Here is a 14242-nt window from a genome sequence, read left to right as displayed (position 1 = left end):
TTTGATTGGTAAGTGTTATAAGTGAAATTGTGGATGCTTAATTACGGCGTGTGTGTAGGGAAGTGGCGTTTTTTGGTTGTTGATGGTCCAATTAGTGCGGTGTGTGGGGTTAATAAGGTGGTACCGAATTGGGTCGGGCGGGAGTTTTTGGAGCATTCGGTGTTTAATATTTATGCGCCAGTTATGCGCAAGTTATTTAACAGTAAATTGGCGGATGGGACGGCGGACGCGGTACGAGGCGCTCCTGACCTTTATAGCCACTCGGAGAAGTGTCAAAGAAATTTTGACAGAAATAAAACACTAATCAAAATTTGATGACGTCAGTCTAAAATTTTGTCAAATGCATTGGTAACAATTTAGCTTCACAGGGACATCAGTAAGCAATTTTTAAATGGTTCCTAAACGTGCTCGCTGCGCTCGCATTCTGTTCGGGTTTTTTAAACCATTTACAAGTAAAATTTTCTTCTTGTAGATTTCTGGCCTCAGAACTCATTTCCGGTCTTATTTCTTGGATAACTTCAACAGTTTTTCCAGAATTGCCCACGAAATATCGCTTTTTTTTCAATTTAAAAAAAATCGAATTTCAGTACGAATATTTCGAAAATATTGCTCCGAATTTTTGTAAACCCGCTATATTTTTGGAATGGAAGTTACTTTAATACAAAATTAAATGTTTTAAGTTTTTTGTTGTCAAAATAAGTTTACACATATTATGAAAAACAGGCAAAATGTTGCCCCGCCCACCCACCCTATCTCAATTGTGATGATTTTTTTTATTCACTTCTCGGCTTACGACGAATAAAAAGTCATCAGAATTGAGGTAGGGTGGGTGGGCGGGGCTTATATTTTGCCTTTTTGTTTTAATATGTGTAGACTTCTTCTCACAACAAGAAATTTAAGCCCGCCCGCCCGCCCTGTCTCAATTGTGATGATTTTTTTATTCGCCGTGAACCGAGGGGAGGAGCTTAACTTCAAAATACCTATTCCTTTACAAGAAATTAAAATCATGTTTTTGAGAATCGTGTGGTTCAAACAATACTTTTAATCACAATTGAGATAGGGTGGGTGGGCGGGGTTTATATTATGCCCTTTTGTTTCAATATGTGTAAGCTTCTTCTCACAACAAGAAACATAAGCCCGCCCACCCGCCCTATCTCAATTATCATGATTTTTTTTATTCGCCGTGAACCAAGGGGGCGGAGCTTAACTACAAAATACTTGTTCCTTTACAGGAAATTAAAATCATGTTTTTGAGAATCGCGTTGTTCAAAGAATACTTTCATCACAATTGAGACAGGGTGGGTGGGCGGGGCTTATATTTTGCCTTTTTTTTTTAATATGTGTAGACTTTTTCTTACAACAAGAAACATAAGCCCGCCCACCCGCCCGATCTCAATTGTGATGATTTTTTTTATTCGCCGTGAACCAAGAGGGCGGAGCTTAATTACAAAATACTTATTCCTTTACAAGAAATTAAAATCATGTTTTTGAGTATCGTGTGGTTCAAACAATACTTTTAATCACAATTGAGATAGGGTGGGTGGGCGGGGTTTATATTATGCCCTTTTGTTTCAATATGTGTAAGCTTCTTCTCACAACAAGAAACATAGGCCCGCCCACCCGCCCTATCTCAATTGTCATGATTTTTTTTATTCGCTGTGAACCAAGGGGGCGGAGCTTAACTACAAAATACTTGTTCCTTTACAGGAAATTAAAATCATGTTTTTGAGAATCGTGTTGTTCAAAGAATACTTTCAATCACAATTGAGACAGGGTGGGTGGGCGGGGCTTATATTTTGCCCTTTTGTTTCAATAATAATATGTGTAGGCTTCTTTTCGCAACAACAAACTTAAGCCCGCCCACCGGCCCTATCTCAATTGTGATGATTTTTTTTTATTCACCGTGAACCAAGAGGGCGGAGCTTAACTACAAAATACCTATTCCTTTACAAGAAAATCGTGTTCAAAGAATACTTTCAATCACAATTGAGATAGGGTGGGCGGGCGGGGCTTATGGTTTTTTTTTAATATAAGCATCGCAATTTATGGAATTTTTGAAAAATTTGATTTTTAACCCGAACATTTTGCTAATGTTGCGCGATAAAAATAAACACGTTATATTTTTGGAATTAGCACTTCGAAATCTACATCCCTGAATGTTTTCGGAATTTTTAGACAACTTTTTGAAAAATTAAGTTTTTCCAATTCATTCTTTAAATTTCGACCAATTTTTCGTCATCTTCGAAACTCAACTAAACACATTTTCTTATCGATTTCGAGCTCCAGAATTCAGTTGCGTCTTCGTTTCTTTAACAAGTTCAACCGTTTTTCCAGAATCGTCCGTTAAAATATCGAAATTTGTGGAATTTTTGAAAAATTTGATTTTTAACCCGAATATTTTGAAAATATTGCGCGATCAAAATAAACACGTTACATTTTTGGAATTAGCACTTCGAAATTTACATCACTGAATGTTTTCAGAATTTTTAGACAACTTTTTGAAAAATTAAGTTTTTCGAATTCTTTCCATTCTTCAAATTTCGACCAATTTTTCGGCATTTTCGAAACTCATCTAAACACATTTTCTTATAGATTTCGAGCTCCAGAATTCACTTGCGTCTTAGTTTCTCTACAAATTCAACCGTTTTTCCAGAATCGTCCGTTGAAATATTGAAATTTGTGGAATTTTTTAAAAATTTGATTTTAAACCTGAACATTTTGAAAATCTTGCGCGATGAACATAAACACGCTATATTTTTGGAAGCAGCATCTCGAGATCTACGTCTCTGAATTTTTCCGCAATTTTTGGACAATTTTTTTAAAAGTGAAAATTTTCCCCTTCTTCAAATTTCGGCAAATTCTTGACCTTTTTGAAACTTAACTAAATTCATTTTCTTGTATATTTCCATCTCTAGAACTCACTTCCGGCATCGTTTCTTTGATAACTTCAACCGTTTTTCCGGAATCGACCGTTGAAATATCGAAATTTTTAGAAATTTTCAAAAAATTGCATTTCATAGCGATTCTTTGGAAAATGTTGCATCGTGACCATCAACACACTATATTTTTGGAATCAGCATGTCGAGATCTACGTCCCTGAATTTTTTCACAATTTTCAGATAACTTTTTTAAAACTGAAAATTTTTCGATGGTCCCCCCTTCCTCAAATTTCGGTAAATTTTTGACATTTTCGAAACTTAACTAAATACATTTTCTCGTATATTTCGAGCTCTAGAACTCACTTCCGGCCTCGTTTCTTTGATAACTGTAATCGTTTTTCCGGAATCAACTGTTGAAATATCGAAATTTTTAGAAATTTAAAAAAATTCGCATTTTCTACCGATTCTTTCGAAAATGTTGCTCCGTGACCATCAACACGCTATATTTTTGGAAGCAGCATGTCGAGATCTATGCCCCTGAATTTTTTCACAATTTTTTGACAACTTTTTTGAAAGTGAAAATTTTTCAGTGGTCCCTCCTTCAAATTTCTACAAAATTTTGACATTTTCGAAACTTAACGAAATACATTTTCCCGTAGATTTAGAGCTCTTGAACTCACTTCCGGCCTCGTTTCTTTGATAACTGCAACCATTTTTCCGGAATCGACGGTTGAATATCGAAATTTTTAGAAATTTCAAAAAATTCGCCTTTCGTACCGATTCTTTCGAAAATGTTGCTCCGTGACCATCAACACGCTATATTTTTGGAATCAGCATGTCGAGATCTACATCTTTGAATTTTTTCACAATTTTTAGACAACTTTTTTAAAAGTGAAAATTTTTCAATGGTCCCCCCTTTTTCAAATTTCGGTAAATTTTTGACATTTTCGAAATTTAACTAAACACATTTTCTTGTAGATTTCGAGCTCTAGAACTCACTCCCGGCCTCCTTTCTTTGATAACTGCAACCGTTTTTCCGGAATCGACCGTTGAAATATCGAAATTTTTAGAAATTTTCAAAAATTCGCATTTCCAACCGATTCTTTCGAAAATGTTGCTCCGTGACCATCAACACGCTATATTTTTGGAATCAGCATGTCGAAATCTACGTCTCTGAATTTTTTCACAATTTTTAGACAACTTTTTTAAAAGTGAAAATTTTTCAATGGTCCCCCCTTCTTCAAATTTTGGCAAATTTTTGACATTTTCGACACTTAACTAAATACATTTTCTCGTAGATTTCGAGCTCGAGAACTCACTTCGGGCATCGTTTGTTTAATAACTGCAACCGAAAGATTGAAAACTCGTGAAAACGCAAACCAAAAAATTGCTAAATGTAAAAACTGGAACATCAAAAAATTGGAAAATCTAAAAACTGAAAAATTTCAAAATGAAAACTTGAGTTGTAAAATTGAAGAAAAGAAAACGAAAAATTGCAAAATCGCAATCGAAAAATTGATGAAAGAAAAAATGAAAAGAATTGAAATTGGAAAACAAAAAATTAAAAAATCGAAAAATTGTAAAAATGAAGAAATTGAACAATCGAAACGAAAAATTGCAAATCGAAAAATTAAAAATTGAAAATTCGAAAAACTCAAATCGAAAAATTGCAAAATCTAAAACTCGTGAAATGGAAAAATTATACAGGTGTTCAAAAAATGACGGTCTAACTCAATGATACATTAAAGTCTAGGTTCGAACTATCGAGAAATAAAAAATTGAACCATCAGAATCTATAAATCGACAAATCGAGAATTAAAAAAAATTTAAAAATCGAAAAATTGAGAAATTGAAAAATCGAAAAATTGATAATTCGGTAAAATAAAATTCAAAAAATTGAAAACTTGAAGAAAATTGGAAAATCCCAAAACTGAAACACCGAAAAACTGAAATTGAAAAATTGAAGAATCAAAACACTGAAAAATTCCAAAACTGAAATATCAAAAATTGAGACATCGAAAGTTGACAAATCGAAAAATCGAAAAATCGAAAAGCCGAAAAATCGAAAATTCGAAAAATTGAGAAATCTAAAAATATTTATACAATGTTGTTTTTTTCTCAAAATTTTCGATGTCTAGCATAAAAATTTAACACGGATGTATAAAAAATTCTTTACGCAACCGTTTTTCCGGAACCGACCGTTGAAATATCGAAATTTTTAGAAATTTTCAAAAATTCGGATTTCCTACCGATTCTTTCGAAAATGTTGCTCCGTGACCATCAACACGCTATATTTTTGGAATCAGCATGTCGAGATTTACGTACCTGAATTTTTTCGCAATTTTTAGACAACTTTTTTAAAAGTGAAATTTTTCCAATGGTCCCCCTTCTTCAAATTTCGGCAAATTTTTGACATTTTCGAAACTTAACTAAACACATTTTCTCGTAGATTTCGAGCTCTAGAACTCACTTCGGGCATCGTTTGTTTAATAACTGCAACCGAAAGATTGAAAACTCGTGAAAACGCAAACCAAAAAATTGCTAAATGTAAAAACTGGAACATCAAAAAATTGGAAAATCAAAAACTGAAAAATTTTAAAATGAAAACTTGAGTTGTAAAATTGAAGAAAAAGAAAATGAAAAATTGCAAAATCGCAATCGAAAAATTGATGAAAGAAAAAATTACAAGAATTGAAATTGGCAAACAAAAAATTAAAAAATCGAAAAATTGTAAAAATGAAGAAATTGAACAGTCGAAACGAAAAATTGCAAATCGAAAAATTGAAAATTCGAAAAACTCAAATCGAAAAATTGCAAAATCTAAAACTTGTGAAATGGAAAAATTATACAGGTGTTCAAAAAATGACGGACTAACTCAATGATACATTAAAGTCTAGGTTCGAACTATCGAGAAATAAAAAAATTGAACCATCAGAATCTATAAATCGACAAATCGAGAATTCAAAAAAATTGAAAAATCGAAAAATTGAGAAATTGAAAAACCGAAAAATTGATAATTCGGTAAAATAAAATTCAAAAAATTGAAAACTTGAAGAAAATTTAAAATCCCAAAACTGAAACACCGAAAAACTGAAATTGAAAAATTGAAGAATCAAAACACTGAAAAATTCCAAAACTAAAATATCAAAAATTGGGACATCGAAAGTTGACAAATCGAAAAATCGAAAAGCCGAAAAATCGAAAATTCGAAAAATTGAGAAATCTAAAAATATTTATACAATTTTGATTTTTTCTCAAAATTTTCGATGTCTAGCATAAAAATTTAACACGGATGTATAAAAAATTCTTTACGCAACCGTTTTTCCGGAATCGACCGTTGAAATATCGAAATTTTTAGAAATTTTCAAAAATTCGGATTTCCTACCGATTCTTTCGAAAATGTTGCTCCGTGACCACCAACACGCTATATTTTTGGAATCAGCATGTCGAGATTTACGTACCTGAATTTTTTCGCAATTTTTAGACAACTTTTTTAAAAGTGAAATTGTTTCAATGGTCCCCCCTTCTTCAAATTTCGGCAAATTGTTGACATTTTCGAAACTTAACTAAACACATTTTCTCGTAGATTTCGAGCTCGAGAACTCACTTCGGGCATCGTTTGTTTAATAACTGCAACCGAAAGATTGAAAACTCGTGAAAACGCAAACCAAAAAATTGCTAAATGTAAAAACTGGAACATCAAAAAACTTGAAAATCAAAAACTGAAAAATTTTAAAATGAAAACTTGAGTTGTAAAATTGAAGAAAAAGAAAATGAAAAATTGCAAAATCGCAATCGAAAAATTGATGAAAGAAAAAATGAAAAGAATTGAAATTGGAAAACAAAAAATTAAAAAATCGAAAAATTGTAAAAGTGAAGAAATTGAACAATCGAAACGAAAAGTTGCAAATCGAAAAATTAAAAATTGAAAATTCGAAAAACTCAAATCGAAAAATTGCAAAATCTAAAACTCGTGAAATGGAAAAATTATACAGGTGTTCAAAAAATGACGGACTAACTCAATTATACATTAAAGTCTAGGTTCGAACTATCGAGAAATAAAAAAATTGAACCATCAGAATCTATACATCGACAAATCGAGAATTCAAAAAAATTTAAAAATCGAAAAATTGAGAAATTGAAAAATCGAAAAATTGATAATTCGGTAAAATAAAATTCAAAAAATTGAAAACTTGAAGAAAATTGGAAAATCCCAAGACTGAAACACCGAAAAACTGAAATTGAAAAATTGAAGAATCAAAACACTGAAAAATTCCAAAACTGAAATATCAAAAATTGAGACATTGACAAATCGAGAAATCGAAAAGCCGAAAAACCGAAAATTCGAAAAATTGAGAAATCTAAAAATATTTATACAATTTTGATTTTTTCTCAAAATTTTCGATGTCTAGCATAAAAATTTAACACGGATGTATAAAAAATTCTTTACGCAACCGTTTTTCCGGAATCGATCGTTGAAATATCGAAATTTTTAGAAATCTTCAAAAATTCGCATTTTCTACCGATTCTTTCGAAAATGTTGCTCCGTGACCACCAACACGCTATATTTTTGGAATCAGCATGTCGAGATTTACGTCCCTGATTTTTTTCACAATTTTTAGACAACTTTTTTAAAAGTGAAATTGTCTCAATGGTCCCCCCTTCTTCAAATTTCGGCAAATTTTTGACATTTTCGAAACTTAACTAAACACATTTTCTCGTAGATTTCGAGCTCGAGAACTCACTTCGGGCATCGTTTGTTTAATAACTGCAACCGAAAGATTGAAAACTCGTGAAAACGCAAACCAAAAAATTGCTAAATGTAAAAACTGGAACATCAAAAAATTGGAAAATCTAAAAACTGAAAAATTTTAAAATGAGTTGTAAAATTGAAGAAAAAGAAAATGAAAAATTGCAAAATCGCAATCGAAAAATTGATGAAAGAAAAAATGAAAAGAATTGAAATTGGAAAACAAAAAATTAAAAAATCGAAAAATTGTAAAAATGAAGAAATTGAACAATCGAAACGAAAAATTGAAAATTCGAAAAACTCAAATCGAAAAATTGCAAAATCTAAAACTTGTGAAATGGAAAAATTATACAGGTGTTCAAAAAATGACGGACTAACTCAATGATACATTAAAGTCTAGGTTCGAACTATCGAGAACTAAAAAAATTGAACCATCAGAATCTATAAATCGACAAATCGAGAATTCAAAAAAATTTAAAAATCGAAAAATTGAGAAATTGAAAAATCGAAAAATTGATAATTCGGTAAAATAAAATTCAAAAAATTGAAAACTTGAAGAACATTGGAAAATCCCAAAACTGAAACACCGAAAAACTGAAATTGAAAAATTGAAGAATCAAAACACTGAAAAATTCCAAAACTGAAATATCAAAAATTGAGACATTGACAAATCGAGAAATCGAAAAGCCGAAAAATCGAAAATTCGAAAAATTGAGAAATCTAAAAATATTTATACAATTTTGATTTTTTCTCAAAATTTTCGATGTCTAGCATAAAAATTTAACACGGATGTATAAAAAATTCTTTACGCAACCGTTTTTCCGGAATCGACCGTTGAAATATCGAAATTTTTAGAAATTTTCAAAAATTCGGATTTCCTACCGATTCTTTCGAAAATGTTGCTCCGTGACCACCAACACGTTATATTTTTGGAATCAGCATGTCGAGATTTACGTCCCTGAATTTTTTCGCAATTTTTAGACCACTTTTTTAAAAGTGAACATTTTTCAATGGTCCCCCCTTCTTCAAATTTCGGCAAATTTTTGACATTTTCGAAACTTAACTAAACACATTTTCTCGTAGATTTCGAGCTCGAGAACTCACTTCGGGCATCGTTTGTTTAATAACTGCAACCGAAAGATTGAAAACTCGTGAAAACGCAAACCAAAAAATTGCTAAATGTAAAAACTGGAACATCAAAAAATTGGAAAATCAAAAACTGAAAAATTTTAAAATGAAAACTTGAGTTGTAAAATTGAAGAAAAAGAAAATGAAAAATTGCAAAATCGCAATCGAAAAATTGATGAAAGAAAAAATTAAAAGAATTGAAATTGGAAAACAAAAAATTAAAAAATCGAAAAATTGTAAAAATGAAGAAATTGAACAGTCGAAACGAAAAATTGCAAATCGAAAAATTAAAAATCGAAAATTCGAAAAACTCAAATCGAAAAATTGCAAAATCTAAAACTCGTGATGTGGAAAAATTATACAGGTGTTCAAAAAATGACGGACTAACTCAATGATACATTAAAGTCTAGGTTCGAACTATCGAGAAATAAATAAATTGAACCATCAGAATCTATAAATCGACAAATCGAGAATTCAAAAAAATTTAAAAATCCAAAAATTGAGAAATTGAAAAATCGAAAAATTGACAATTCGGTAAAATAAAATTCAAAAAATTGAAAACTTGAAGAAAATTGGAAAATCCCAAAACTGAAACACCGAAAAACTGAAATTGAAAAATTGAAGAATCAAAACACTGAAAAATTCCAAAACTGAAATATCAAAAATTGAGACATTGACAAATCGAGAAATCGAAAAGTCGAAAAATTGAAAATTCGAAAAATTGAGAAATCTAAAAATATTTATACAATTTTGATTTTTTCTCAAAATTTTCGATGTCTAGCATAAGAATTTAACACGGATGTATAAAAAATTCTTTACGCAACCGTTTTTCCGGAATCGACCGTTGAAATATCGAAATTTTTAGAAATTTTCAAAAATTCGCATTTCGTGCCAATTCTTTCGAAAATGTTGCTCCGTGACAATCAACACGCTATATTTTTGGAATCGGCATGTCGAGATCTACGTTTCTGAATTTTTTCACAATTTTTAGACAACTTTTTTAAAAGTGAAAATTTTTCAATGGTCCCCCCTTCTTCTAATTTCGGCAAAATTTTGACATTTTCGAAACTTTACTAAACACATTTTCTCGTATATTTCGAGCTCTAGAACTCACTTCCGGCCTCGTTTGTTTGATAAATGCAACCGTTTTTCCGGAATCGACCGTTGAAATATCGAAATTTTTAGAAATTTCCAAAGATTAGCATTTCGTACCGATTTTTTCGAAAATGTTGCTCCGTGACCATCAACACGCACTATTTTTGGAATCAGCACGTCGAGTTCTACGTCCCTGAATTTTTTCACAATTTTTAGACAACTTTTTTAAAAGTGAAAATTTTTCAATGGTCACCCCTTCAAATTTCGGCAAATTTTTGACATTTTCGAAACTTGACTAAACACATTTTCTTGTAGATTTCGAGCTCTAGAACTCACTTCCGGCATCGTTTCTTTGATAGGTGCAAGCGTTTTTCCGGAATCGACCGTTGAAATATCGAAATTTTTAGAAATTTTCAAAAATTCGCATTTCGTGCCGATTCTTTCGAAAATGTTGCTCCGTGACTATCAACACGCAATATTTTTGGAATCAGCACGTCGAGATCTACGTCCCTGAATTTTTTCACAATTTTTAGACAACTTTTTTAAAAGTGAAAATTTTTTGAAATTTCCAAAAATCCTATCAAAAATGTATATTCTACTTACGATTTTCTTTTTACCAGCATAAACCAATGTAATTTGTCGCGCACAATGAACTGCCTTTCCGCCTAAACAATGACTGAACTCGATGTAGATAACAACGTGACGAAACAGCGATAAAAAAAATCAAAAAGAACGTTATTTCTGCGTAAATCAAAACCCGATTTGATAAACATTGTCGGCATTGTTTACTTTCGATCCATCCGATTGGCGATAAAAATCATGACATCGCTAATCCGTGCTTCCCGCACATCACGGATGTAACCTCAACCATTGTCCCGAAAAAAAATCCCCATCACTCACTCAACGCCGCCATCGTCTTCGTCTTCCCCTTGGCCACCTCCGACGGCTTCAGCGTCGGCTCCTCCACGATCTCCACCACCTCGGCGCCGCGCGGCTCGTCCTCCTCCCTGCGCTCCACCGGCGGTGGAGGCGGCGGCGGCGGCGGGCAGATGTCGCCCGGCCCCGACGTCACCCGCTTCAGCGCCTTGCCGCCGCCGGCGGTCTTGGGCGGCATCGAGTGCCGCTGCGCCAGCTTGGCCTTGTCGCCGTCGTCGTCGTTGGACGCGCTGGAGGCGGCCGACGAGTCCGGGCTCTTGCTCTTCTTCTCGTACTTCTGCGGCTTGGGCAGGAACTCGTTGGACTTCTTGGGGGCGGCGCCGTTGAGCTTGACCACCACATTGCAGCCCGAGTTGGAGGAGCTCGCCGAGCCCGAACGGCTGTGGGAGCCGCTGTCGCGGGAACGGGAGCGAATGTTGGACTGCTTGTCGGGCTTCTTGGACGACTCCTCGCGGACGAGGTAGATGTCTTCGTAGTCGTGCTCGTGGTCGCCGGAGCGCTCGGACAGGTCTGAGGAGGAGAGGTTCTCGTCTGACCCGGCTCCGCTGCTGCTGGAGTGCACTTCCACTTTTACTGGGGACAGAGAACGGTTTTAGTGCGGCGCGGACAATGGGTGGGCTGGGGGAGGGGGGGGAGGATTTCACGGCTGGGGCATGGGAAAACGATGGAAGATGGAGAGGATTGTGGGTTGTTTAAGGTTAAACGGGGAATTTTATTGTTCTAGGAAATTGTTAGACACATAATCTCCGAAACTACTAGACCGATTGTTATCAAATCATATGTACAACGCCAATGGGATAACGTCATCTCTAAAATTTACAATTTTTTTTAAATTTTATAAAATAAGATACTCCTGCACTTGTGACGTATGAATTTGTGAAATTTCGAAAATCTTTGATATAAGGATTTTTCGTTTTTTTTTTCTTAGATTTTAGAATTTTTTGATTTCATAATTTTTCGTTTTTTCAATTTAACTTTTTTTCAATTTCTCGACTTCCAAATTTTGGAATTATAGTTTTTCTTTTTCAATTTTTCAGGTTGTCAACTTTTAATTTTTCGATTTTTACAATTTTTCGTTTCCTCAATTTCTCAAATTCTTAATTTTTATTTTTCATTTTTCCGTTTTTTTAATTTTTATTTTCTCGATTTTATTCCGCAATTTTTCGGTTTTATATTTTTTTATCTTTTTTCAATGTTTCTTTCGGTTTTATAATTTTTCGATTGTTCAATTTTTCAAGTTTTTGATTTTTATTTTTCGTTTTCCCGACTTTTAATTTTCACTTTCTGGATTTTACATCAATTTTTCGTTTTTTCCTTTCTTTTATTTTTCATTGTAATTTTTTTGATTTTATAATTTTTTATTCAATTTTTCAATTTGCAATTCCTCGATTTTGCAGTTTTTAAATTTTTCAATTTTACAATTTTTGGATTTCCACTTGTCCGATTTTCCGATTCCTTTTTTTCTTACAATACACATTTCGTGTTTTCGATTTTTAGGTTTCTCAATTTTTAATGTTTCAGTTTTTGAATTTCTCGTTTTTTCAATTTTTCAAGTCTTATTTTCCAATTTTTAGATGTTTCAAAATTTTCATATTATATTTTTTTGTTTATTCAATTTTTTCACTTTTTGATTCGGAAAATTGCAAAGTCGAGAAACTAAAAAATCGGAAAAAATTGAAAAATCGAAAAACTGGAAAACCCAAAAATTGTAAAATCGTCAAAATTGTAAAGTCGAAAGCTGTAAAAATGGAATAATTCTAAAATTGTGAAATTCAAAAAGTAAAAGCAACTATTATTACAAACTGAAAATGAAAACTAGAAAAACTGAAAACCAAAAATTGAAGAAACGAAAAATTAAAAATTCAAAAATTGAAAAATCGAAAAATTGAAAAATCCCACAACTGAAATATTTCACATTGAAAAACAAAATTATAAAATCGAAACGTTGAAAAATCGAATTTTTGTAAAAATAATGAAAATAAAAACCTGAAACAAAAAATTGCAAATCGATACATTGAAGAAACGAAAAATTGAAAACACAAATTTAAAAAACAAAACATTAGAAAATCGGAACAAACGAAAAATTGCAACTCGAAAATTTGAAGAAAAGAAAAATTAAAAAATTGCAAAATCTATAAATTGAACGAAAAACTGCAAAAATTAAAACAAAAATTTGAAAAATCGAATGACTGGAAAAACAAAGAAAAAAAAAGAAATGACAAACTGAAAATCGAGAAAAGTTAAAAAAGATAACCCGAGAAACTCAAATCCAAAAATTCCAAAAACGAAAAATTTCAAAATCAAAAAAGTTTACAATCGAAAAATTGCAAATCGAAGAACTGAAGAAACAAAAATCAAAACAATGAAAAATAAAAAACTAGACACTAAAAGATCGAAAACATTAATGCATCCAAAAATAAAAAAAAAATGCGAAAGCATAAAAAATTGTAAAAGTGAAAAATTGTAGAATCGCCAAAATTCTAAAGTCGAAAAACTGTTAGAGTGAAATACACGAAAAATGGAAAAATTTTAAAATCGCAAAATTGAAAAAGTAAAATTTTAGAAATTATAACTATTATTACAAATTTAAAATGAACACCAGAAAAATTGAAAAATTCTAAAATTGAAATATCCAAAAAGTGATAATTCTGTATAACAAAACACAAAAAATGGACAAAGCGAAGAAAAATAGGAAAATCCAAAAACTGAAAATAGAAAATACAAAAAAAAATGAGAATCTGAGAAATTGAAAAATTGAAAAACCGAATTAATGAAAAACTTTTTTAATTGAAAAATGAAAAAATTTTGAAATCGTAAAATTGAAAAAGTAAAAATTTTTGATAATTATTTTTACATATTTAAAATGAAAATTGAGAAAATTGAAGAAACGAAAAATTGAAAAATCGAGAAACTGAATAATCTAAAATTGAAAAAACGAAAAATTAAAAATTGAAAAATTGAAAAATCCCAAAACTGAAAAATTTCACATTGAAAAACAAAATTGTAAAATCGAACCGTTGAAAAATCGAATTTTTGTAAAAATAATGAATAAAAACTTGAAACAAAAAATTGCAAATCGAAACATTGAAGAAACGAAAAATTGAAAACACACATTTAAAAAACAAAAAACTAGAAAATCGGAACAAACGAAAAATTGCAACTCGAAAATTTGAAGAAAAGAAAAATTAAAAAAATGCAAAATCTATAAATTGAACGAAAAACTGCAAAAATTAAAACTGAAAAACAAAAATTTGAAAAATCGAATGACTGGTAAAACAAAGAAAAAAAAAAGAAATGACAAATTGAAAATCGAGAAAAGTTAAAAAAGATAACCCGAGAAAGTCAAATCAAAAAATTCCAAAAACCAAAAATTTCAAAATCAAAAAAGTTTACAATCGAAAAATTGCAAATCGAAGAACTGAAGAAACAAAAATCAAAACAATGAAAAATAAAA

The 14242-nt window shown here is 31.5% G+C and overlaps 1 protein-coding gene across 4 annotated transcripts in view; it reads right to left on the bottom strand.

The window, feature by feature from the left end:
* The window catches only part of F (forked), a 94309-nt gene that overhangs the window by 13286 nt on the left and 66781 nt on the right, over positions 1 to 14242 (bottom strand). For all 4 annotated transcript variants that reach the window (XM_064059858.1, XM_064059859.1, XM_064059861.1 and 1 more), the window contains exon 8: positions 10753 to 11361. In XM_064059858.1, coding sequence (XP_063915928.1) covers positions 10753 to 11361 — 609 coding nt within the window. The remainder of the gene's footprint in view (positions 1 to 10752; positions 11362 to 14242) is intronic.

Source organism: Zophobas morio, unplaced genomic scaffold (genome assembly GCF_036711695.1).
Source record: "Zophobas morio isolate AGI-343-1 ecotype UQ-CSIRO unplaced genomic scaffold, CSIRO_AGI_Zmor_V1 ptg000021l, whole genome shotgun sequence".
Taxonomy (NCBI): domain Eukaryota; kingdom Metazoa; phylum Arthropoda; class Insecta; order Coleoptera; family Tenebrionidae; genus Zophobas; species Zophobas morio.
This window is presented reverse-complemented; position numbering and strand designations above follow the sequence as displayed.